This window comes from Culex quinquefasciatus, chromosome 3 (assembly GCF_015732765.1).
Source record: "Culex quinquefasciatus strain JHB chromosome 3, VPISU_Cqui_1.0_pri_paternal, whole genome shotgun sequence".
NCBI classification, from domain to species: domain Eukaryota; kingdom Metazoa; phylum Arthropoda; class Insecta; order Diptera; family Culicidae; genus Culex; species Culex quinquefasciatus.
In genome coordinates this window covers 147,483,537-147,510,532 of record NC_051863.1, presented here as the reverse complement: position 1 = coordinate 147,510,532, position 26,996 = coordinate 147,483,537, and the positions used below count along the sequence as shown (strand labels likewise).

The 26,996-nt window shown below is 35.3% G+C and overlaps 1 protein-coding gene across 18 annotated transcripts in view; it reads left to right on the top strand.

Moving 5' to 3' along the window:
* LOC6036398 (potassium voltage-gated channel subfamily KQT member 1) overlaps positions 1-26,996 on the top strand; it is a 349,585-nt gene that overhangs the window by 199,579 nt on the left and 123,010 nt on the right. For 13 of the 18 annotated variants that reach the window (XM_038263226.1, XM_038263227.1, XM_038263225.1 and 10 more), the window contains exons 8-9: positions 1,749-1,936; positions 8,150-8,206. In XM_038263226.1, the coding sequence (XP_038119154.1) occupies positions 1,749-1,936; positions 8,150-8,206 (245 nt within the window). The remainder of the gene's footprint in view (positions 1-1,748; positions 1,937-8,149; positions 8,207-26,996) is intronic. The other 5 variants (XM_038263224.1, XM_038263231.1, XM_038263229.1 and 2 more) reach the window with 1 other exon arrangement.

Here is a 26,996-nt window from a genome sequence, read left to right as displayed (position 1 = left end):
TTGTCTTGATTTGAAAATTCCAAAATATTTTTTTGAAAAGATCGGAAAATTTCACAATTGTTTCATATATTAACATTGAAAATCGGACCATTAGTTGCTGAGATATTGACGATAGAAAATGGTGGGTTGTTTGGGTGAAACTTAGAAAACATCAATTTTCCTGTTTTTAAACCTTTGCATTGCAATATCTCAGCAACTAAAGGTCGTATCAACATAGTCCGAATAAGCAAAATATAGAGAATTTTCTCAGCTTTTCAAAAATATTTTTTCAAAACTGGGCAAACATGTGCACTAATTTAAAAATGAAAACTGCGACTATTTTCAAAAAGTCACTTAAATATGGCTATAACTTGAAAACGGTGCACTTTATCAAAATTTTAGCAAAGTACTTTTTGATTGCAAATTTGATTTTACATCGAAAATGAAGTTGAAAATTTTACGACCAAAATTTCGATTTTTGAAAAATCAGTATTGATTAAAAAATTCATAACTCGGTCAGTGATTTTTTGCACAACCTGGAAATTTCTGAAAAGTTGGCATTTTATGTCTTCTAAAACATATCAAAAAATAAAAAAATTAAAAATAGTGTTTTTTTGTAAATCAAGTTTTAGTGATAAAAAGTTAAATAAAAAAATCACCAAATTTTTTTTACCGTGTATTATTTTTTTCCAGTGTAGTCCGTATCCATACCTACAACTTTGCCGAAGACACCAAATCGATCAAAAATTCCTTCAAAAGATACAGATTTTTGAATTTTCATACATCATTTTTGTATGGACAGCTGCCGAATTTGTATGGAAAATTATATGGACAAACTAATGATGCAAAATGGCTTCTTTGGGCAAACCGAAGGCACCAAAAAAGTTTCAGCCGGATTAAAAAATACAAAAATTAAAATTGAAGAAAAAAGACCGATTTCGTAGAGAATTGCTCAGAGAAAAACAGCTAACAAATCTCTGTGTAATGTCTTTTCAGATTATTTTTTTTTAATCTCAACAGTTCCAAAATAAGAAAATACAGTATTTTTTAAGCATTTCTGAATCATCATTAATTCATAATTTTATAGAAATTAAGTCAAATGAATAGATAAAGGAATTTTGATAAAAATGTGAATTAATTTTCATCCATTAGTGATATTTTAAGTGATTTATTGTACGCTAAAATGTTGAGTATCAGAAAGCTAATTATTTTACTTCTAAACTTCTTTACAAAAGCAATTAAAAGGTATTTTCAAAGCTATCTGCAATGACACGGAAAACGATTAGAGAAAATCTAGTGTAATATAAAACTAAGCCTCCAGAAATTAGAAAACCAACAAGCTTTATCCTCCTCCGAACAAAAGCACACATAAACAAGCAGTGGGGTGGTCTCAATCCATGAATAAAACATCGCCACTGAACTGGACACTCGCACACAGTCAATCTTGTAAGTCCTGCTGCAACAATGCCACATTCTGAACCGTCCACGCTGTCTTGTCTCGGGACTCACCACCCCCTCGGGCCATGTAAAAGGAGGACGGGGAGGTAAACATGTTTGCCCTGCCCTGTCTCATGTGCCTTGTTAAGAAAATTGCCCACAGCGAAGAAAAAAAGCTCGCAGGACAACAATGAAATTCGTTTTATAAATAATACTTGTTGCATTTAAGGTCGTCCAAAGAAATCATTGTGTATTTTTTGTTGAAATCTTGTTCCGAACAGACTTATGGCAAATAAAATGTCCGTATTTCTTCTCTCCACCTACCTCCCCAGGGCATCCTCGGCAGTGGCTTTGCCTTGAAAGTACAACAGCAACAGCGGCAAAAGCACATGATCCGGCGCCGCCAGCCAGCTGCCACGCTGATCCAATCGCTCTGGAGATGCTACGCAGCGGACGAACACTCGCTGTCGGAAGCGACGTGGAAAATTCACCAAGTACCTCTTCCCAGCCCGCCGCCATCGTAAGTACTTTGCTTCCTAGTTCCGCATGTTGCCTTTTCTGTTGTCTTCTTTCTTGTTTTACCTCTCTCCACACTTTTCTGTATTTTTAACATCTTTTTGTTTTCACTTTTGGTTACTCGGATCTCACTTTGGTCTCTCTTTTCTTTACTTTTGAACTCTAACACCAAAAACACTCACATACTTTTCTTGTAAAATCTCTCTAACACTAACCATACTCGACGTGAAAACTTGGAAAATCTACCCCCTTTCCTATGAGTCGTTCGATATGTTACATGTGATGTCACCAATTTTTGTACACAAACTCACACCAGGGTTCCAGAACTTTGAACCACCTTCGCTCATCAAACTCTCAAGCTCTCTTTTTGAACTTCAAATGGTACACAAGAAACCTTCGACCCTTATCGTCTTGTAAAACAGCAAGAAGATCTTACCGCCAGCAAATTGCACCTTAAATCTTATGCCTGTTGTACATACAAAGTCCCCTCCTCCACACTCCAAAAACACACAACAAGTCCAAAACTTTTTTACAAACTGACCACCCGCGCGTCCTCCCTTAAATCCATGCTGCCACAAACATTCTTACTCAAACAGACAAAAAAAAAACTTTTTCCTCCATCCTGAAACAATCCACACTGACACGGTGAAATGTCCAGCGCACTGGACAGAGCCTCGCATCTTCACGTATGACCTTTTCCTGCGGGAGAGAGGGCTTTCCCCCGTAATTGGCCAAATCCCCGAATGAAGACTTTTCGGTTTGTTTGTCGGAAAAGTTTTCCGGTTGAAGCTTTTCCACACGTACAGTTTGCGCGGTTTTCTCCGTGGAGTCGGTCAAATTGGGAAAAAAATTTCTAGTATTATTGGAGTAAAGTTTTAACTTAATTTAGTTCGTTCAAACATGAAAGACTCATTGGTTTATAAATCAGAAATGATATATTGTGAAATTTTGTCACAATGAATTGTATATAAAACAGATATATTAGCAAATTTTACTTACTTAGGAAACTTTTGTGTGTTCTTTGAGAAACTTGAAAAATATTATAAAAAATAAGATCAACTAGCCCAGCATTCAGTGTTATCAAAAATCGATCTCCCTTTTTTGAAGATTTTTGTGTTACATTTGTTAAATATAATTTAAATTTATATATAAATTACTCATAAAAAATAATATTTGACCCGATTTATTTACAGTGTGGCCCATAAAAAAATGCGACATGTGCATTTTTTCACCGAAAATTTGTTCCATTCTAAAATGTATTTAACAAACTGATTTTGTTATGTATCATGGTGTTAGTTTGGTATGTTTTGAAGATATTTTCATGACAGTTTTTTGCAGTTCGCCAAAATTGGGCATTGGTGGGCTACAATAATGGATGTATTTTTGGTACAAAATTTACCTAAATTTCATACCTTTTTCTTCAAAACGAAACATGTTAAAATATCCAACCCTATGTCCAAAGCACCGTTAGAAGTCCCTCTTAAATACGCCAAATCGAAAAAGTTCATACATTTTTATAGAATCAGTCATTTTAGAGGAAAATGCCATTTGGGCTATCATCTTGAGTGATTCGGTCTAAAAAAATTAATAACTTAAAACCTATGACTAATGGCTTTAAAGAGTGCCCAACGGCTCTATACTGTTAAAAGTCATATCAGGGCATCTGTTAGAGTCAATTACCATCATTTGTTGAATTATTTTTTTCCCCTTGAATCATTGCAGGCTCCAAAAACTCCTAAAAATTGAACCATTTTCAGAATCGGGATATTTTTGAAAAGATCACTGTTTTAGTATAACTGGTAAATAGAATGTGTAAAATTCGATCAAACTAATTGTGACACGTCTCAAAAACAGGAACCTTGTGTGTTGTGACATTTTTTAAAGCTAAAGAAAAGGTTTTCAATGCATTATTCGTTTGTTTGGATCCCATTTAACATGTACACATGCTACATACATCGTAAATAGTCAAAACAGGGCCGATTTTCACCAAATAACAATGTCGCATTATTTATGGGCCATACTGTATAATTTCTTGTTCATAAGTTCTCTTTTTCAAAATTTTAAGGTAAAGAAGCAATGAAGAACTTCATTAAAAATTTAGCCTAAAATATTTGTTTTTTCAATATATACTTTATTCTGTAGATTACCATACATTTTGTATGATATTTTGCTTTTCTGAAAAGCAAATAAGAAAAGTATTCTGGACTCACAAGATGTATTAACTTTGTTTGAATTATTTATTCAAAAAATAAAATCGAATTTGTTTCAAATATCATTTAGGTAAAATGCTAACAACTTGTTTATATAATATTATTAATAAATACTTCAAAAGATTTTCTGGAAAAAAAACCTTAGCTAAATAATAAAAAAACACTCATGACAACCTCTAATTTATTTTTTCTATTATTTCGTCTGTCCGATCCTTGGGTTCACTTCTTCGGTCCAGAAACGATTACTGGGACCTGCTGCTCGAGAGTCTCAACATTCATAGGTGGTAATGCAGCTTCGGCTGCGTGTTGTTTTGGTTTGAATTGTGCCTTTGCCATTTGTGATCCTCGTCCCCGTTTGTCGTCACGGTTTACACTTTCTCATCGTCTCCTCATCTTTCCCGAAAACTGCCACCATTCATGGACCAGGTTGGTAGGTTTCGAAGTTTGATTTGATTTTTACTCCGTCATCAAACATTCATCAACCGAATTGATATGAGTTTAATTCGACTGGGTCCATTGCTAACAGAGTTCTGTTTGATTTGTTGTCCCTGGGGAAAGCAGTTTTCCGTTTTTTGCCTCCCCAGGACAGATAATCTATTTTGAGTGAATCAACGTTTGAAGTGTCCTCTGGGCATCATGTATGTCCCTTCAACCCTAACAGTCTACATTCTACATTATAAAATCCTCGTCACGTATTGCTTGATCTCTGTTGATATCGATTGAAAATTGAAGGTTATAATCGTTCATTACAGCTTCATGTAATCCATTAACAAACGCCCAAAATTCAAGCAATCTGGTTCAATCGGAAATCCGGACACGTGATTCTGAACAGCTTCACAAGCTTTCATTCACAATCCACCCAATCAGCCTAATTCCATGTGATCCTTACAAAACACAAACATCGATTACGGGGACCACCCACAAGCGCCTCACATCGGAAGCCATTAAAGAAAGCTTCCGCAAATAATGCCCTCACCACACAAATGAATTCTCCACCAAATTAGACCGCTCAGTAGGAGGGATCGAATTCCGGCCCCATGCCCAAATCTCATCGCATCACTATTGATTTTCTTAAAGACCTCTCCCCTCACACACACACAAATCGCCTTTGATGTGTCCCAATGGATGTGGCACCGGAAAAGCCAGCCAAAGTGGTGTCACACCGTCACTCCCACCACGGGATTACACCCGCAACCTTCACCTCCCGTGGACCCACTAATCAACCGACTGGAGTGCGGACCTGGGGCATTCCATCTTCCGTCAATCGCTGTCATCGTATCTGCTCTGCTGCTAAAGTTATGCTGGGTGCTGCTGCTGCTGTTTGTTATTGATAGCATTTCCGGGAAGGATGCCACTCTAACTGGATTATTTGTGCTCAAAGACGACGATGACGATGGCTGGCAACACTGTTTCTTGCTTTAATGCAGTGTGCAGAGGTTTGGTCCCTTATTTGCTATTGAATTACCTTTATTGGATTGCTTACATCGTAAGTGTCAATCACGGGATCACTGTTGTGGGGGCTTCGAATGAATTATTGATGACGACTTTTTCTGTGGTTGAACATTGGTTATAAATTCCATTTGATTTTTGGCAATTTCTCGAATCACGAATCCTTCATATCGTCGCTGTCGTGCTAACTTGTCGCACGTCGCTTTTTGATGTTCCGAGAAAAAAGCTTAAATTTTTGCGTGATTGCTTAAATTTCATCTATGACCAATTTTCTTCAAATCTTCAACGATTTGTTATTGTGTTATGCTTAAATGGATGAGGGCGATTGAACAGCAACGATGATGCAGAAATTTACAAAAAAATATTATAATATATTATAATATTATTATTGGAATATTTGATTGCGAACCTTTTTTTAAATAGAAAATGATCATTTCGAGTAATCCTGATATTATTTAGTCGAATTCAGAATCTATGCAAAGCGAATTTGTATTTTTTTGCAAATATTTCAACCACGTGGTAGCTGCCTGACGTATGGCGTCGCGATGTTCATCAAGCTATCATAGCATGCTAAGGAAAATTTGATGCTTTTTGAGGGAAAACCGTTGATTCCGGAGACATCGGATTGTTTGCCGATGCGCCAGGTCTAGGGACAACGAATCCATATGCTCTCTTTGGGAAAAGTGTTCTCCAGACCATTCTCCATAGGCCTGACCATACCAGAAGTTGGCGCGTGATTTTTCCAGGCCTGAAGGAGCGTTTGAACAAAAAGTTTCAATTTCCCATAGTAATTCCCATGTAAACTTTAACCCTGATGCGCGCAGCCAGTTTACAACCAAATAAGCTGATATTTGGCATGAAAGTCCCTATGGGCATACTCTACAAAGGGAACCATACTAAAACTTGATCCGAGAATTTTTGAAAAACGTACCCACCCTAATATACATATCAGCATTAATAGAATCAGTAGTTAATTATTAAAAAAAAAAACATCATGGAAGATTCTAACCATTTTCTGTAATGAAAGATGCTTTCTATCTGACAACTCTTCCAAGTTGTTGGCTTTTCAACCGATGCAACTTTATCACACCACATAAAAACTGTCCACTCTGGACTGCAAGTCTGGACTCGATTGTCGGTTGGTTTCTCGTTTCACCGTGGACCCATGGATAGCAAAAGAGAATGATATGATTTTCTGCTCTTGAAAAATGAGAAGTGATAAAATAAATTACGCAAATTGAAACTGACCAGCAGCACAGCTTTCAAGTTAAAATCAGTTGAAGAAATGATGGTTCAAATAAAATTTTATCCTTCCAAGAGGAAATTTGTTTCCAAAGGTAATTTTATCGGTAACAGAATCCTGTCAAACCTACAAAAATAAATCCTCAAATCAATGAAAAATTCCCTCGAAAAGGTTTCACTGTCACTCACGAAAGGCGACGTAAATGACTTTCATATTCCTAGGAATTACAAGCCAATTCCATTATAGTCATGAGAACACCAGTATTCCTTTTCTACAAGCAGTATCCTTTCGTTACTAAGCAACAGTCAGATCAATCCCTATTTCGGAGTCCTTGGAAGAAGCACTCGAGCTCGGTGCTGATTCTATTATTTTGGACTGGCTGCTCCTAATCCCACCTTACATCTGGAAAGAATAATCAACATCTGATGTGGCTTTGTAAAAAGTTGAAAAAAAAAAACAACTTCAATGAAAGAAAAATGTTTAAGGGCTCATTTTGTATAAAATATTAAAAAAAAAACATAAAAATTCACATGCCTGCAATGAATAGTCACAGCTTAGACTGTACTGGAAAAGTCATCTATAACGTGGAAAAGTACAGCATAGCGAATCTGCAAAGGAAAACAAACAACAAAGAGTGGAACGGCAAATCCATGACCCGTGGTGAAATGGCAAGAAAATAAACACAGCAAAGCTTTTTTGTTTGTTTCCCGCCATGACGTTTCCTCCCTTTGTGGTTGGCGTCCATCAACGGTGTTGTTGCGAATTACTGCTCTCTATTTTGATGAAGGGCGGATTGGGTTTATTATGAGGACGATGTGGTGGCCAACTAAAGGAAAATAATCCTTCTTTTCTGTAAGATAAGAAGGAAAGCTTATTCTTCCCTTCAGCTGCAAGTTATGCTTGTTTTGCTTCTTTATACAGTTGATTGATATGATGTTTTCTAGCATCAAAGGTGTATTTTTCACTCCTGACTGCGATTTTCAAGTCGACAAATAAGACACACTATGTTCCTTTATATATCTAATTGATTTGGATCAACTCTAAGTTTTACACATAAATGCAAAAAACATGGAATTTATCCAACTAAATTGCAAAACAGGAAATCCTCTTTATTTCTCTTCAAACCCTCAAACTACTTTTATTATATGGTCCTGAATAAAAAGATATGAATCTTCTATTGTTCACTTTAAACCCAGCCCGCCACAGTTACTGAAAATAAACACACAAAAACCCCTCCTAAAAACTGATTAAGCTCATAACTCTTTACCGTCCTCTACATTCATTCCAACAATCGTATCTTTGTCGTTGTCAAAAGCTTTCGTGGTCAAAAAATATACCTCCTGGCCAAACGATGTCCAAGTGCCACGGAAAGGTTGGTGTTGTGTCATTTACTTCTCTACTATACTTGCTCACTTTTATATGCCTCCCGCCCCCTTTCAAATACCGCCACCACCACCTTGACACATTCTCACTCACACAGACACAAAAAAAAGAAAACTCAATCTAAATTCTTTTGATATTGAGACGTTTTTGTGCTTTCTTCCACCAAAATTCTACCTCGAGAAAATGTTTGCCCGTTGTGCCTGCTCGAAGTGATTCTCTTTACTTTTATGCATTTCCCTGTTTCTCTGTTCTGTGTTGTACTCTGTTTTCTCGAAAAAAAAATTACTACTCCTTTCTCGTAACTACATTTTCCTCTGACTTTTTCTATCTTTATATCTACCTTTATGCATAAACATTATCGTTTCTCTTATCGATGTTGTAACTGAAATGTTTCCTCTGCTTCGAAATGTGTGAGTGTGTGTGTGTGTGTGTGTGATGTTCCTCCTGGATGAATTGATGTTGATGTTGCCGTTGTGTCATCCATCTATTCTGTATTGCTTCTTTTAGCCAGTATATCAAACCCTGTTCGATCTTTCTGCGTTCTTATTTTTCTGATAAATTATTTAGTAGAATTCAATACCACTATTTTCCTAAAAATTTCCATCCCTTACCTTTTACTTTAACTAAAACGTTCAATTTTCTTGTGTTTTTGAATTGCTCAGTTCAGTCTACACAACCAAATTAGTATACTATAGTTTATTCAACGAGTTGCCAAATGATGACTTTTCAGCTAAAACCCTTTTTATTCGTCTAAAAAAATAAAGGGTACTAATAATCGTGCTGAAAAATCATCGTATTGCGACTAGTTGCATTAGACACTAGTTGAACAAAAATTTGATTACGATTGCTAACGTTCAATAACAATTATTAAGGATACATCATCTAGTTTGCGGGCTTTCCAAGATTTGGCATATTTTTCCTAAAAAGTTTTTTTTATTTTATTAGGCCGTTGCAAATATTTTTTGAAGTTTATGTCCCTCGCCTCTGACCATAGTCGAGGAGGGGGGGGGGGCAAAATAAATAAAAAAAAGTGTTTTTCAAATGCATTATACACCTGTCCAGTTGTTCTGCAATCATTAGTTTCCAAAATATCTATATATTGACGAAAATTTTATTTTTTTGCGAAAAAAAGAATTGGCGGTGCTGTACATTGGAATTTCATAAAAGTTCAAAACATTTTCAAACAAACCCAAACATGCTAAACATGATTATCAACGCAGGAAAAATGCATTTTATACTGTTTTCAGTTGATTATATTTCTATTTTCATGGAAATTTTGAAGTTTTCGGGAAATTTTTTTTTGCCTCCTGATTTTTCAGACCAATATTTGAAATAAATAAACTTTGAAAAATATTTGCAACGGCCTTATTTGAATTGTCCATGCATTTTCAATGTCCAAAAGCCATGTTGCATCATTAGTTTTTTTTCCATAGAAGGCTCCGTAAAATTTGCGGGTTGATCATGCAAAATGGGCATGTGAATACCGTCTTCAGGGGTGACATTGGGTCTGGGGGTGAGATCGGATCATACAAAAATGCTGAAATTTGTATGTAAATGTCGCCCTAGGTGCCAGTATGAAAAAATCTGTGTATTGAGAAGAGATTTTCTGAAAGAGGCCATGAATCATGATAAGGACATTTCAGAAAAAAATACTGCACAAAAGAAAATTCCGATTTTTTTATTTATTATTTCATTTTCAAATAAAAATACATGAATTTCTAAAGTTTGTTATGAAAAGGTCCTATAAACAAATTAAAAATAAAAAGCATATAACGTCATGATTCGAAATCCGGACACTCAGTAGCATATTATTTTGTTATAGCTGACAAAAAATCATGAAATAAGTTGGAAATGAAGAAATATCATCAGGATGTAGTATAAACAGTCAGTTTAAAGAGAATGCATGCAAAATATGTTTATTCTAATCATTTTTCATCAGAATTTGAAAATCAAAATGACTTGTTGTGCTTCGAATCCCGGACACTAATAAAAGCTGATTCGAAATCCGGACACTTTTGCTTCGAATTCCGGACACTCGTTTTTGTTAATGAATCGCACAAATTTGGACTCTCAAATAAGCAGTTAACATCAAAACAATCGATATTTATGTAAAAATTTGCTTGAATTTAAGGAAATCAAAACCATAAATTTCTGCTTTGCCTTCCCGGTGCTTCGGACGCCTATGAAATATTTCCCGGGAAATGTTTCGCAATTTTGGTAATCTTCAAATTTATTTTATTTAATTGTTTTGACATTAACTACAGCTTTCAAACAAACTTTAAATGAAAGTTGATTTTAGAATCTATCAAATAACCCATTTTTGACATTTATAAGGCGAACTTATATCCAAATAATTGATAAAACAAGATGAGCGGTTCGGGTTTCTAGATTTGTAAAAATATTAAAATATGCTCAAACTCATCTAAACATTACAAAAACTATAACAAGTTATTTAGAAATAATATGAAATTCTTTAAAAAAATCATAAATTCTTTATAGAACTGGTAATGATAGAAAGATTGGAAAAACTTAATTGAACAGAGAAAAACTACATTGATATCAAAGCATATAAAAATATGTTCGAATGAAGGAAATTTAATACAACTATTTTGTAGTAATGCCTGGTACGGAATAAACTGTTTTGGAAGAATTGAAAAAAGTCACAGAAAAAACACATAAAATGCTAAAATTTAAAAAAATCGTAAAAAACTGCTTAAAATGATCATGGTTGAAAAAACTTGAAAAAAAGTAATAAAAGTCACTGATACAAGAAAAAATGAAAAAAGCAATGAAAGTTACTGATACAAGAATGCATTACATTGAAAAAAATTAAAAACATATAGAAACATCGCAGAAAAAATAATATATGTTAAAAAATAAATGACTTAGTTGATCTCATCAGACTGCTGGTTGCTGAGAAAAAGCCTTGAATTTCAAATTTATTAAAGAAAAAAAGAAATCTTGGTTGACCTAGTTAATAGGACAGATGGTTGCTAAAATAATTTTTTAAAGTATAAATTTAGTGAGAATAAGTTTTTCTCAGTGTCAACTAATTACCCCTAATATTTCAACTTTGATTTTCGATTTAAAAAAAACTTGAGTGAAATCATAATTTTTTTAATTATAAATAATCTCAAAATTGAAAAAAAAACAGGTAAAATCGCATATTTTGGAGATTATATCAACGATTAGGCTCATTTATAAAATTCGGATGCATAGATTTTCATAAAATTGAGTTAAAAATGTCTATTAGGTTTCTGTTTAAAGTAAAATAAAAATCAATCCGATAGCTCAACAGATTAATGCCTTTGTGCTCTCTTATGCTGAGCTTGCTGGTTTAAGAGAGCACATATGCATCGAGATATTGTTATTTATGAATTTAGGGCTCATTATTTCCCAAATTTGTAACTTTGGGAGGATGTATCTAAATTACCAGCAGTCCGATCTCCGACGTAAAAAAAAAAACAAAGAAATTTTGTTCAGCGCTTCGAAAAATAGACCTGTTTGTTTTTATATTGCAAAAAATCGTATTTTTTCGTAAACATAAGCCTTAAAATATCTATGTTCAGAAAATGATACACTTTGTCGAGAAGAATGTAGAGAAATTTTCCGAAAGTTGGATTTCGCATCTCAAAATGAATCCTGAAATGGTAAAAATCAGATTTTAACAAAATCTATTGTAAATTCAACTTCCTAAAACGTGTTGAGGATTTTTACATAAGATCTGATAAGTAAAAAAAATGCCAAATCTTCGATATTTTTTATTTTTCAAATGTATTTTCATGTGCTTGATATTTTTTTTCAGAAATTTATTATCGCAACATCTTGAACTTTATCGCAAAAAATGCCTTTTTTGGTTACCTAAAACAAATAAAAAAATTTCGAAACTTAAACAAAAAATATGTTGGGAATATGCTTTTAGTGATAAAAAGTGAAACGACGAAAAATACAGTCTATTTTTTACAAATTGAACATTCCAGTTTCACTATCACAAGATATAGAAAATCAATGATGAATTTATTATTTTCAATTAATAATTAAGTTATATTCATTCAATAATCCTCAGTACAAAGTGTACGACCATCAGAGCGAGAGATTAAAACAATGTTGAGGATTCTGGACGAACAGCTGACCTTTGCAATGGCACTCTAATTTTCTTTAGCAATAATTACTGCCACATTCAATCTTGGCTGGTACTGAATGTAACAATTGCACTGAATGCTGTTCATTTGTCACCACGCCGTTTTGCACACTCTTTGCAGAAAACGTTTCGTTTTTCTATCTTCCGCTGAACTATTGATGTCGTTTCCCACCAAAACCAACTCATTAGCGCGCAATTTTAAAAAGAAGATTCCCCTTCAAAGAAAAATTACATCAACAGTGAATTTAATTTTGTCCGCAACTTGACATCCCCCACTCCCCCTTCTATTTTCAGTGGTGCACAAAAGTGTCACAATTAATTTTCCATTGCTTATCCCAAACGACCCAAGCGATGTTCGCTTTTCCGGCAACGAAAAACGCTCTCCCTTGCTGGTGTCCACAAGAAAAGACTTTAGTTGCTGGCTAGCACCACCGCTGCTCAGCGCAAGTAATTGCATCATAATGAGATGCACTTCTTGGCTTCGAAGACGGGAGGAAGGCGGCGGAGGGACGAAAGCGACAATTTGGGGAAGCACTTTTTTGCCATCGCTTGCGGGGAAGTGAAACCCAAGCCCACTTCACAAACCCTCCAAGGAATGTCTTGCCTTGCTGCTGCTGCCAAGTGGTGCAAATAAAAAAGCCACTTCCTTCATTATGTTAGCGGAAGGAAACTTTTGTCAGAAATTTCTGGTGGGGCGGAAAAGTGGTCATAAAAAGAAGAAGGGAAGGGGTGAACTTCAGAGCTTTTGGAAGATGATGATTGCTCTCCAAGCAGGGTCTGGTTGGTTGCTTCCTTTGCAAGTTGTTAGAACTTTAGTTGTGCAGCGTTGGTTTGGTAGTCATCGTTAAAGAGGGATCGTTGGTTTGTTTTAAGAGAATTCGATTATTTTGGTAGGCTATTTAATCAGAGCAAGTGTAGAAACAGCTTTCCGTGAGTCTATATATATATATATATATATATATATATATATATATATATATATATACAGCAGTTCCATATGAAAGTTAAAGAAAAAAAATAAAAGTTCTCCGATCGGGCTCAAAATTTTTCTGGGGGTTCCTTGGCCAAAATAATTAGACCCGTATTTTTTTGTTTGGCCATTAGGGTGGCCTACGCCGTGTTAGGGTGGTCCGAAAAATGGCCATTTTCGTCGATTTTCACAAAAACCACTTTTTTCAAAAAATCATAACTTCGCTCCATTTCAACCGATTTTAGCTGTCTAGGGCGCAAATGAAAGATGATAAGTTGGACTTTCATGAAAAATAATGTGGAGTTTCAAAAATCTAGCCTAACATTTGAAAAGTCTTATGAAAACATCAAATGCCGTTTTGACGGTGTCTGGACCAAAGAGCCTATATCTGAAAATATTTTTAACGGATCCCTCGAACAATTTTACATAATATATCAAAAATTGGGTGAGGTTCATTAACAGGATTCAGAGATATGATTTTTTGAAAATAAAATCCGGGTTTTTCGACGCGCCGCGCGCGAAAACGAGAAATTGACGAAATCGGCAAAAAATCAACTTTTTTCACTAAAACTGCGATAACTAGAAAATTTCAGCGATGACCTATAGATGTTAGGGTACCAAAATTTTCGTAATTGAAATACGCAACTTTTGGTACCCTAACATTTATAGGTCATCGCTGAAATTTTCGAGTTATCGCAGTTTTAGTGAAAAAAGTTGATTTTTTGCCGATTTCGTCAATCTCCCGTTTTCGCGCGCGGCGCGTCAAACCCATATATCAATGAATGAACCTCGCCCATAATGTGTCCGAGGAATCCGTTAAAAATATTTTCAGATATAGGCTCTTTGGTCAGACACCGTCAAAACGGCATTTGATGTTTTCATTAGACTTTTCAAATGTTAGGCTAGATTTTGAAACTCCACATTATTTTTCTTGGAAGTCAACTTATCATCTTTCATTTGCACCTAGACAGCTAAAATCGGTTGGAATGGCGAAGTTATGATTTTTGAAAAAGTGATTTTTGTGAAAATCGGACCCTAACATGGCGTAGGCCACCTAATGGCCAAACAAAAAACTAATATTTTGGAGTCAAATCGAAGTGGAACTGCTGTATATATATATATATATATATATATATGGGTAATTCTCCGCCAACTCACACAGCAGTTGCTGACCCTCTTCGATTTGCGTGAAACTTTGTCCTAAGGGGTAACTTTTGTCCCTGATCACGAATCCGAGGTCCGTTTTTGATATCTCGTGACGGAGGGCGGTACGACCCCTTCCATTTTTGCACATGCGAAAAAGAGGTGTTTTTCAATAATTTGCAGCCTGAAACGGTGATGAGATAGAAATTTGGTGTCAAAGGGACTTTTATGTAAAATTAGACGCCCGATTTGATGGCGTACTCAGAATTCGAAAAACGTATTTTCCATCGAAAAAACACTAAAAAGTTTTAAAAATTCTCCCATTTTCCGTTACTCGACTGTAAAAATTTTGGAACATGTCATTTTATGGGAAATTTAATGTACTTTCGAATCTACATTGTCCCAGAAGGGTCATTTTTCATTTAGAACAAAATTTTTCATTTTAAAATTTCGTGTTTTTCTAACTTTGCAGGGTTATTTTTTAGAGTGTAACAATGTTCTACAAAGTTGTAGAGCAGACAATTACAAAATTTTAATATATATACATAAGGGTTTTGCTTATAAACATCACAAGTTATCACGATTTTACGAAAAAAGTTTTAAAAAGTTGGTCGTCATCGATCATGGCCGTTCATGGTCACCCGCGACAGACACGGACGACGAAACAAAGAGAAACGCAAAAAGTAACTTTTTCAAAACTTTTTTTCGTAAAATCGCGATAACTTGTGATGTTTATAAGCAAACCCCTTATGTATATATATTAAAATTTTTGTAATTGTCTGCTCTACAACTTTGTAGAACATTGTTACACTCTAAAAATAACCCTGCAAAGTTAGAAAAACACGAAATTTTAAAATGAAAAATTTTGTTCTAAATGAAAAATGACCCTTCTGGGACAATGTAGATTCGAAAAGTACATTAAATTTCCCATAAAATGACATGTTCCAAAATTTTACAGTCGAGTAACGGAAAATGGGAGAATTTTAAACTTTTAGTGTTTTTCGATGAAAAATACGTTTTCGGAATTCTGAGTACGCCATCAAATCGGGCGTCTAATTTTATAAAAGTCCCTTTGACACCAAATTTTATCTCATCACCGTTTCAGGCTGCAAATTATTGAAAACACCTCTTTTCGCATGTTCAAAAATGGAAGGGTCGTACCGCCCCTCCGTCACGAGATATCAAAAAACGGACCTCGGATTCGTGATCAGGGACAAAAGTTACCCCTTAGGACAAAGTTTCACGCAAATCGAAGAGGGGTCGGGGCAACTTTTCCCGATTTCGTGTGAGTTGGTAGAGAATTACCCATATATATTTATGTTTTCAAGGTTTAGGAATTTTCAAAATTAATGATTATCAGATGTGTTTTCAACTAGCTATTTAACAAGGTTTAGTACTCTGATTCCCAATTTATATGATTTTTTAAATATATTTTTAACATTATATCTTACCAAAATTGCTTCTGAAATAATGATTGTTAAGAGTTTGAGCTGATGCCTTATCTAATACTTTTGGTAACTTAGCTCGTTCACGAATTGATTTTGTTTTGTCTTTGGCAACAAAATGTGTATGTTCATCAACTTTCAGAAAGATAACACATCACGACAATAATCCTGAGAAATGTAATTGCCTAAAACCCTCCAAAAACTAAATGTTGAAAAATGCCACATTTAACGAAATTTCACATTTTCACCTAATTTTGCCAATTCAAAAATGTTAAAGAAATAGTTCCATCGCAAATCGCATCCCAGTGATTTTCTGTGAAGTTTATTTCCGAATATTTTATTGGGAAAATTTGTAGTTAGAAAAAACATTCTCTCGTTCCCACAATTTACGTAAACTTAGCGATGTTCTAGTTTACAACGACATAGCGCTCTTAAAAATCTAATTTTAAATTAGAGCACCTTGGCAGCTTCTACCAGCTGTTTCAAAAGATTTCCTCGAATGCTAAACTTTTTGATTCATTTTCCGTTACACCCATCCCAACCACCACCACCAGTCGTTGAAATTGGATTAACAAGTTTGTCGTAAAGCAACGAATTAGTACATCCAAAGACGCGCCCCGGCACAGTGCGGAAGATATGGCTCTACTCGACTCTGTCTGGAAAGTACCGCTTGTTGAAACGATGAATAAGAATGATGCTGGAAGTGGGCCAGATTTCCACGTAATGTGCTGAGGAATGTTCACGATTTTAGCCAATTATTTCCAGAAGACTGATCGTGTTTCTTTTTGAAGATTCTGTTGACAGTTTAATTTAATTTATTCCAATTCAAGGAATTATTGCTTCAATTTAACACAATTTCTTTATTTTCTTCAATCACTTTATCTTTATTTTCATATATATCTTGAAAACAATGATATTTTTGATAGAAATTTTACCAACTGGGCACATCAACCAGGGCATTTGCACCAAGGTTGATAATGATAAAATTATCGAGGCTCGATAACGATAGTTCTATCGTTAACGTTATTTCGATAATTTATCGACGATAATCTCATCGCCGATAATGGACGATAACTCAATTTTTAAATCTTTCTAAAATCGACTTAACCTTCCCTTGGTATTAAAAAAAATGACACATAAGGTATTGGGGTCCTTTTCGTCCCCAAACTTTAAAAAATCGTCAAAAATCCGTTTTTGACCGATTCCGGTTCTTTTGGTCATAAATGAAAGCTTAAGACGTCCTCTTTCCGAAACCGACCTTGAAGTTTAATACGTGGATGATAACGAGAACCAGTTCCAGATTGGCCAGGATGGCTCGGCGAACAACACCATTACCAAAGATGGACATACAGAGAAACCTCTTTTTACGCGCTGGCGTTACGCTTTTTGTTTCATTGATTTCTCTTAAACCATACAATATTTTTGCAAGCTTCAAAAAGTGTTTTGTAGATCTGAACAAAACCTACAAATTGCTTTTAAAAGATTGCAAAAGTTGCAAAAAACATTCAATATTACGCCCATTTTAAGTGTAAGTCTTGATTTAAATTTTTTGAAAATATTGTATTCGAAAAGATCAGAAAATTTCACGAATGTTTCATGTTTAAACATTGTAAATCGGACCTATAGTTGCTGAGATATCGACATTCGAAAATGGGGTGGGTTGTTTGGGTGAGACTTAGAAAACATCAATTTTCCTGTTTTTAAACCTTTGCATGGCAATATCTCAGCAACTATGGGTCGTATCAACAAAATTCAATAAAGCAAAATATAGAGAATTTTCTCAGCTTTTCAAAAATATTTTTTAAAGGTGGGAAAACATGGGCACTAATTTAAAAAAATGAAATTTTCAAAAAAGTTACCTAAAAAAGGTTATAAGTTGAAAACGGCGCAATTTATCAAAAATTCAGCATAGTACTTTTTGATTGCAAATTCGATTTACATAAAAAATGAAGTTGAAAAATTTTTGCGACCAATATTAGATTTTTTGAAAAAATCTGTATTGATTCAAAAAATCATAACTCGGTCAAAGATTTTTTGCCCATTCTGGAAATTTCTGAAAAGTTGACATTTTATGTCCTCTAAAACATATCAAAAAATAAAAAAAAAATAAAAATAGTGTTTTTTTGAAAATCAAGTTTTATTGACAAAAGTTAAATTAAAAATCACCAAAATTTTTTTACCGTGTATCATTTTTTTTCAGTGTGGTCCATATCCATACTTACAACTTTGCCGAAGACACCAAATCGATCAAAAAATTCCTTCAAAAGATACAGATTTTTGAATTTTCACTTTTCATTTTGTATGGACAGCTGCCAAATTTGTATGGAAAATTATATGGACAAACTAATGATGCAAAATGGCTTCTTTGGGCATACCGAAGGCACCAAAAAAGTTTCAGCCGGATTAAAAAATACAAAAAAATGGAATGACCGAAATCTCAGAGAATTGCAACTCAAAAAGGTCATTTTTCGGTTGTAGCCGATTCCCGGTGGCCACAGTGACCAAATCCGGTTTTCCAGGTTGGTTTTGGAAAGGGGGAGTCCTATTTTTGACGATTTTTAAAAGTTTGGGGTCGAAAAGGACCCCAATACCTTTAAAGTTACTTTTTTTATGGACGCTCCCCAAGGTGTATTTGTTGTGTGTAATGTGTATTTATACTATAAATTTAATGTCAGAAAATTTCAAGGCTCTAGCCTGTATATAGCAAAAGTTATGGCAAATTCAATTTTCAAAAAGGCCGAAAGAACCCCAATACCGTAGGAAGGTTAACCAATGGGTAATTCTCTACCAACTCACACGAAATCGGGAAAAGTTGCCCCGACCCCTCTTCGATTTGCGTGAAACTTTGTCCTAAGGGGTAACTTTTGTCCCTGATCACGAATCCGAGGTCCGTTTTTTGATATCTCGTGACGGAGGGGCGGTACGACCCCTTCCATTTTTGAACATGCGAAAAAAGAGGTGTTTTTCAATAATTTGCAGCCTGAAACGGTGATGAGATAGAAATTTGGTGTCAAAGGGACTTTTATGTAAAATTAGACGCCCGATTTGATGGCGTACTCAGAATTCCGAAAAAACGTATTTTTCATCGAAAAAAACACTAAAAAAGTTTTAAAAATTCTCCCATTTTCCGTTACTCGACTGTAAAAAATTTTGGAACATGTCATTTTATGGGAAATTTAATGTACTTTTCGAATCTACATTGTCCCAGAAGGGTCATTTTTTCATTTAGAACAAAATTTTCATTTTAAAATTTCGTGTTTTTTCTAACTTTGCAGGGTTATTTTAGAGTGTAACAATGTTCTACAAAGTTGTAGAGCAGACAATTACAAAAATTTTGATATATAGACACATGGGGTTGCTTATAAACATCACAAGTTATCGCGATTTTACGAAAAAGTTTTGAAAAAGTTACTTTTGCGTTTCTCTTTGTTTCGTCGTCCGTGTCTGTCGCGGGTGACTATGAACGGCCATGATCGATGACGACCAACTTTTTCAAAACTTTTTTTCGTAAAATCGCGATAACTCGTGATGTTTATAAGCAAACCCCTTATGTTTATATATCAAATTTTTTGTAATTGTCTGCTCTACAACTTTGTTGAACATTGTTACACTCTAAAAAATAACCCTGCAAAGTTAGAAAAAACACGAAATTTTAAAATGAAAAATTTTGTTCTGAATGAAAAAATGACCCTTCTGGGTCAATGTAGATTCGAAAAGTAATTAAATTTCCCATAAAATGACATGTTCAAAATTTTACAGTCGAGTAACGGAAAATGGAGAAAACTTTTTAGTGTTTTTTCGATGAAAATACGTTTTTTCGGAATTCTGAGTACGCCATCAAATCGGGCGTCTAATTTTACATAAAAGTCCCTTTGACACCAAATTTCTATCTCATCACCGTTTCAGGCTGCAAATTATTGAAAAACACCCTTTTTGGCATGTTCAAAATGAAATGGTCGTACCGCCCCTCCGTCACGAGATATCAAAAAACGGACCTCGGATTCGTGATCAGGGACAAAAGTTACCCCTTAGGACAAAGTTTCACGCAAATCGAAGAGGGGTCGGGGCAACTGCTGTGTGAGTTGGCGGAGAATTACCCCAATATCATTTTAAATTTTCAATGCTTTCACTCAGAATATATTTTTTTGAAAATCTTGTAATTTTTCAAGAACGATTGTTCACAAAATACCGTATTTTTTTGAAATTACTCAAATTTTAATTATTAGCAACAAGGGTAGCAAACGAAGCGAAATTTTGCATGGTTTTTCACTTTATAAGAGTTTTGTTTTTTTTTTATTTGATTAAAAACTATAATTTTCACAAATACCGTATTTTTCGAAAATCCTCAAATATTCAAAATTTGCAATAGAGGTATCAAAAGAAGCGAAATTTGGTAAAGAGTTTTTTGGGAGTTTTTTTCACAAAAAAACTATTTTTCGAAAGTACTCAATTTTCATAACATGCAAACTGGGAACCAAACGAAGTAAATTTCGTATGCTTTTATCATTTTATTAAAACTATATTAAGAAAATACTAAAATTTACATAAATAACTGTATATTTTTTTCGAAAATACTCAAATTTTCAAAATATGTGCATCAAACGAAGTGAAATTTGATTTGCTTTTTCTCATCAATATTTTTGGAATATACTAAATTTTTCCCAAATCACCGTTTTTTTCGAAAGAACTTAAATTATGGAAATTTGCAGAATGGGTCTCAAATAAATTGAAATTTTGTATGCTTTTTAATTCATTAGGCTTTTTAAAAAAAAAACTTAAATTTCACAAATAACCGTATTTTTTTCCAAAATACTCAATTTTAGGTATAAAAACGAAGCAAAATTGTGTATGCTTTTTCACCTTATTAATGCTTTTTTTGTAAAAAAATAAAAATAAATAAAAATATTAATCAGTCGAAGTTTTATATGCTTTTTTACTTTATTAGAGTTTTTTTCTGTAAAAAACGAAGTTGACTTTACAGCTGTCGGCCACCATTGCTAGTACCAACCACTAGTGTCTTCCTTTTAACTACAAGGACTTCACCGCCCTAGGCTCCTAAGTGTTTGAGTACGGCACGGAGCGACGGCGCCGAACACCCCATATTTACACAAAGAATTTAAGAGCGCCCGCCGTGGGATTCAAACCAGCAACCTCTGGATTGTGAGTCCAATGCGCAATCCAATTGATCCAAACGGGCGAGACGTTTTTTTGAAAAATGCTAATATTGTTGCAAAATACCATATTTTTTCGAAAATACTCAGTTTTTTAAATTTGCAATATGGGTATCTAACTACAATGAATTGAAAAAGCCTGCAACATTTCATTTCGTTTGATACCTATAATGCAAATTTTTGAAAATTTGTGCATTTGAAAATTTTGAAAATTTGTGTTTTTTTCGAAAAAATACAGTATTGTGTGTGTGTGGTCCAATCTAATACCCGCTAACCGGTAGCGAAATTATGGGAAAGTATAGTTTGTATCAGGCTTTGTATATTCCGAATGCTGATACAACTTATCTCAGTCCCGGGTATTAGGTGGTGATAGCCCTCGCGCTGCTTCCAACGACCCATTTCAGAATGACAGAGCTTCTTGCGGTCCAATTCCGAGGTCGCTGGGCATTGTTCGGCCCCGCCTAAACATAGAAGCAAGCATCTGAAGGAAACTCGATCTATATTTAGACTTCCAATCCCGTTTAATATGAGAAGATAACATGTTTCAACACTACGGATCAATTCACTGCTAGAGAGTAAACCTTCTGATGGCCGACTGCTTAGCGTCCCAGACCACCAATCAATCCAGAGGTGTGAGTTCGAATCCCACCTGATTTCGTTTCGTTCTCACCATTTTCGTTTTTGTTCATATTCAAAGTTCAAATTCCTGATTCCAAATTTCAAAGGTACCGGCTGGGATTCGATCCCTGAACCTTCTGCTTGTGAGGCAGAAGCCGTTATTTTTAAGCCACGAAGCCGTTTTTTTCGAAAAAATACAGTATTCAGTGAAAATTTTAGCATTTCCAAAAAAACTCTAATAAAGTGAAAATTTTGTATGCTTTTTCACGTTAGCATTATCGTCCTGACGAAAACGATAACCATTGTCGTTATCGTAAGACGATAATTTTATCGATTTACAACATTGTTTCGCACCAATACTTTTGTTATAGACATTTTAGAATTTTCAAAACTACGAAGACTTTCGATAATTTTTTTTATTCATGCCTTAAAATACTGTCTTTAAGACATTTTATAGCAAAGTTTAGGGGAGTGTGGGGTAATTTGGACACCCTAAGGAAATTGCTCTGCCATGGGCTGTATGGATATTTTAAAGGAATGTGAATGAAACCAGAGGATAACAGAGATCATATTCGATGGAAAAATTTCATTCATTTCGATAAATTTTGATGAAAAACTCATTTTTATCGCAAAAATTAAAAGGTGTTCAAATTACCCCCACATTTTTGTGTGGGGGTAATATGAACACCCTATGGGGTAATTTGGACATGTCTTGTGGGGTAATTTGGACATGCCTTGTGGGGTAATTTGGACATGCCTTGTGGGGTAATATGGACACCTTTTGTGGGGTAATTTGGACACATGTGGATGAATAAGTTTAACATTTGATGTTTTGAGCATGATTTTTAACCTTCAACCTGGTTTTGTGATTGCTCTATGTTTTTAAGTTTTTTTTTTTTTGCTCACAATATTTTATCAGAGTTTTGAATCATGATTTTGTGATAGAACTATAATTCAAAAGGAAGAAAACAAATAGTTCAGTGTAGTTACATAATTAAATCATTTATCAATTTTGATTAGAACATTGATTCTGGATTAGGCACAAGTTTAGCTTTTAGTGATTAAGGTATCGTATAGATTTATCTAAATCAATCTTTATATAGAACTTATTAACCTGAAACCATTATTTTTTTTAGTTTTACATTCCGTAGCCCTTCAAATTTAAATATTATTGAAAACCAGCATAGAAATTAGAAATTTCAAAGAAATTAATTAAAAACATTAGAGTCTAGTTGAACGCCCAATGTGCATTAATCAGATTTTCATCCATTCAAATATTGAAATTTTTTTATCTAAATTAAAAAATAGGGGTTTTTTGAAAGATCTTATTGCTCACATTCCGATCTGACATTTTAAATCCCTCTAAATTTATCTAAATCCATTTAAAAACTCAACCAACCATGAAAGATACTTTTTGTTTGCCTGACAGGTAGACTTTCAGGTATGTCCAAATTACCCCACAAGCTATGTCCAAATTACCCCCATAGCATGTTTTATCAAAAATTGCATTTTTTGATGATAAAAATGGATAAAATGCACAATATTTATACGTACATACCTCAGGCATCGTTCAAACAACCCACTTAAACAAAAATTGTCCACTTTTTTGCAATATAATTCCTGCAAAACCTTATTTCCCAACCCTCAAAAATTAGAACTTAAGGCAGTGCCAACCGGCCTTTGGAAACTTTTATATATTATACCAAAACTACATAACCTATTCCAACTTTTTTAGTTTGTCCATACTCCTAGGCCATTACTAGTACTAGCCTTATCACTTAAATTGCCGTTTTCGCTTTATATCCGAAGAAAAGGTGATTTTTAAAGGGGTGTCCAAATTACCCCCACTGTCCATATTACTCCCCTAAATATTTCCATTCATTCAATTTGTTGCGGGATTGGGTCCGTAAGTTTGAAAATTTTTGAATAAGAAGAAAACAACTTCCTTGGTTTCTGTGCACCCTTTACCAAAAGATAAAATCGTTAAAATGCTCAATTTAAACAATAAATCTATAGCTACAAATTTCAATCCATACCAACATTTGCAATTCAGCCCTCAAAAGTGCTTGCTACAAGAAGCTCCACTGGGAAACAGAATGCATGAAAATTTGAAAATCCTTCAATGATTACTGGAACGTGATCCAACACAAGTGTGCGAATATGTTCCGGAATTTGATTTTTTTTCCACCCTCTCTCTCGCAGTCCTTGGACACCGGTCATTCCGGACTCACATAAAAGTTGTCCAACATGACCCGGATGGGTGATGTACAACGCAGTTGGTGTGCCTTTCCCTTGTTGAACATGGGGGGAGAGGTGATGGAAAAGTGGTGTGCTATTAAAAACGGGATCCCAGATGGTTTGGTTCTGGGGAATTTATTACAAAAAAAAACTATATTTTTATGTGCCTTCGAGCACTTTCACCGGTATTTAGTGTGAAAAGTGTGCAGTAGGAAGAACATTCCGTCGGGTCGTTGAAGTACGTGAGATTCGTGTTGCAATGAAACAGAACTAAAGAGGGCTTGAAAAATCTAATGATTCATCTGAAAAGTATTGAATGATAAACTGTAAAATCTATCATTGAGTTTATCGATTCTGAATTCAGTGAATTGTTTGTTTATCTAGTAGTTTTTGTTTTCGAAAGGACGTATACAATTTGCTTTGGTCCAGGTTCCATACAACAGTTTTTACTGTTCTCATTGAGTTTTTACATGTTTGTCAAAGCAAAATTCTTTCCATGGTCCTTAAAAAAGCTCTCTCAACATTTTATCCGTTTTAAAAATACGAAGTCCTATAAAATCGGTTGATTTCAATGCAAAAGAAAAAAAAACAAGTTCAACAAACTTTTAACAAGCCGACATCCACAACTCCCGAATCCATCACTAAACCATAAAGGGCACCATTTTTCGTTATCCAGATAAACAAGCTTCATGATTTCCTCCGAAAAACAACTGACAAATGGTCGTAAAAACACATACAATCCCCAGCTGCAGTCGATTGTTGTTTGTTCCGCCGAGGAGGGCGAATCATGTTTACCTGACCTGAACAGCACACGTACAGCCAGCCGACCTGGAAATAACTCTTTTATGATCCAATTTGATCCGCAAAGGCTCATTCGCGGTAGGGAGGGGGGCCTGAATTCACAAAACCGGATCAGTTTCGCATGAAATGGGATTGCCGCCAGGTGGGGTGTTCAGCAGGAGCTGGGGAAAACTCAATCATTCCACCGTTCACCAATCATCGTGGAATTGCTGTAGAGGTTCGAATTTCATCCTGCTAGCGTACGCGAGACCATGGCCAGGGGAGTTACGCCGTTGAATTGCGTTACTTTGAGCGGTTGTCAATCGCCCAAGTGTATGCAACCTGTGCGGCGAAATTGCTACACAACATCGCCACAGCTTATTCTACTCCATACAGTGGTGCGAAAATTGATAGCTCTTTCTGTAGTGCGTCTACGGAATTGGACTGAAGTTGAACGACGCCATGATTTTCGTTCTTTGATGGTTTCCTGTAAAGCGGTATCGGAATTTCCGGGAAGAAAATATTTCGACACAGTTTTGCACCTGACGCTCTGCGTCACCAGTGACTACGAGGAAATCAAACTCTTCTGCATTTTCTCTGCATGGGCAAACATTTGGAAGATTCTTTGAAGCGAGCGCCCAAAAGTATGCAGTACCCACACTGTCATGTAGGCTTCAATTTCATCGGGAAATCAGTCAGCTAGAACTTGAAGGAAATCACTGTTTCTGTACACGGAAACAAATCGTTCCAGCTGCTTTGATGCACGTTTTATGCTATCTTGAACAATAATTCAAACCAAATCATTGCCAATTTTAACCGTTTGGACATTTGAACGTCGCTTTTTCCGTGCAGTTTTGTACTTTCTCAATCTACAAACTGGGAAAGCTTCACCTTTGGGAAGTTGCGGATCAATCTCCTCTCATGTTGCACCATGTGCACAGCAAAGCACGTGAGTCGCTTAGTGGATTACATTCTATCGATTGATCCAAGGCAGTTGACGGCGATACCACGTCAAGATCCAACAAGGGCATGTAATTCGCGGAATGCAGCCTGATGCAACGAAGAAGATGTTGATGGTGATTTGAAATGGAGCGGCAGAGGTTCAAGTTGTAACACACATACACGTGGGAATATAAGCCGTGTCATGAAGCGAAAACTTTGAACTTTCCGCCGGATGTTTTAGTAAATGTCAGGCCAGATGGCGCCTTTGAAGATAGGATGATTGTTTTGCCATGTGAAAGAGGGCTCAAGCAGTAATTCACGCAATGACATGGTTAGCCCTTCCTGAGCGTCACAGGTAAATATCTAAAACAAAATATTTACAAACATATTGACGAGAGTTAATAGGCTTAACTATTGATTGTTATGATTATTCTACTTCAAGAATTCATACGGATTTTTAGAATCTAACAAGTTTCTCTTTAAACTTGGCTTAAAATGTTCTCTAAACAGAAGGTTCAAAATGAACTTTTTAATTAGACCTCCTAGACCTTCCGTCATTTATATATATCGACTCAGAATCACCAGCTGAGCAAATGTCTGTGTGTCTGGCTGTATGTAGACATGTGTGCCGAATCAATGTCACTGGAATAACCCGTCACTGACTGAGCCGATATTGACCATATTGGCCTTATTCGATTCGTCTTGGGGTCCCATAAGCCCCTATTGAAATTTATAAGATTTCGTAAAGTACATCAAAAGTTATGCTTAAAAAACTGCTGCATATAAATTTCACAATTTGCAAAAATGGGTGTTTTTTGCATGAAAACCTGTCATATTATATATTTTTAGAAAGCTTCTTATATGACCTTTCTTGAGGATAAAGAATTTTCAAGATCTGACTTTCCTATCAAAACCTTCAAGCAGTTTAAAAAAATAGCCTGAATTTACATAACCTCAAATGGTCAGGTCTGATCGTCATGAAAAAAGCCGTGTAGAGGGATGCCATTTTCCTCAAAGGCGGTGTCTGTATAATCTAGCATAGCATAGCATTGGTGTCTACCCGTAGCTGCTACTTCGTTATTGACCAGGACCCCCAAACATTGCTCCGTGGACCACAGATGAAAAGTAGGAACCAATCATCACCCCTTCGCAATTCTCAAAGGTCCCTATCGTGCTGATCAATACCGACGCCGGCCACGACCAGAGGTAAGACACGGGGAAGTGGATGGGAATTTTGGCCGATACTTGAGTGATGGGACCGCTAAATCGGCTGCGTCTCCGACAAAGTATCACATGAGTTTTGTGGGGTTAGTAAGATGGGTATGAGGTCA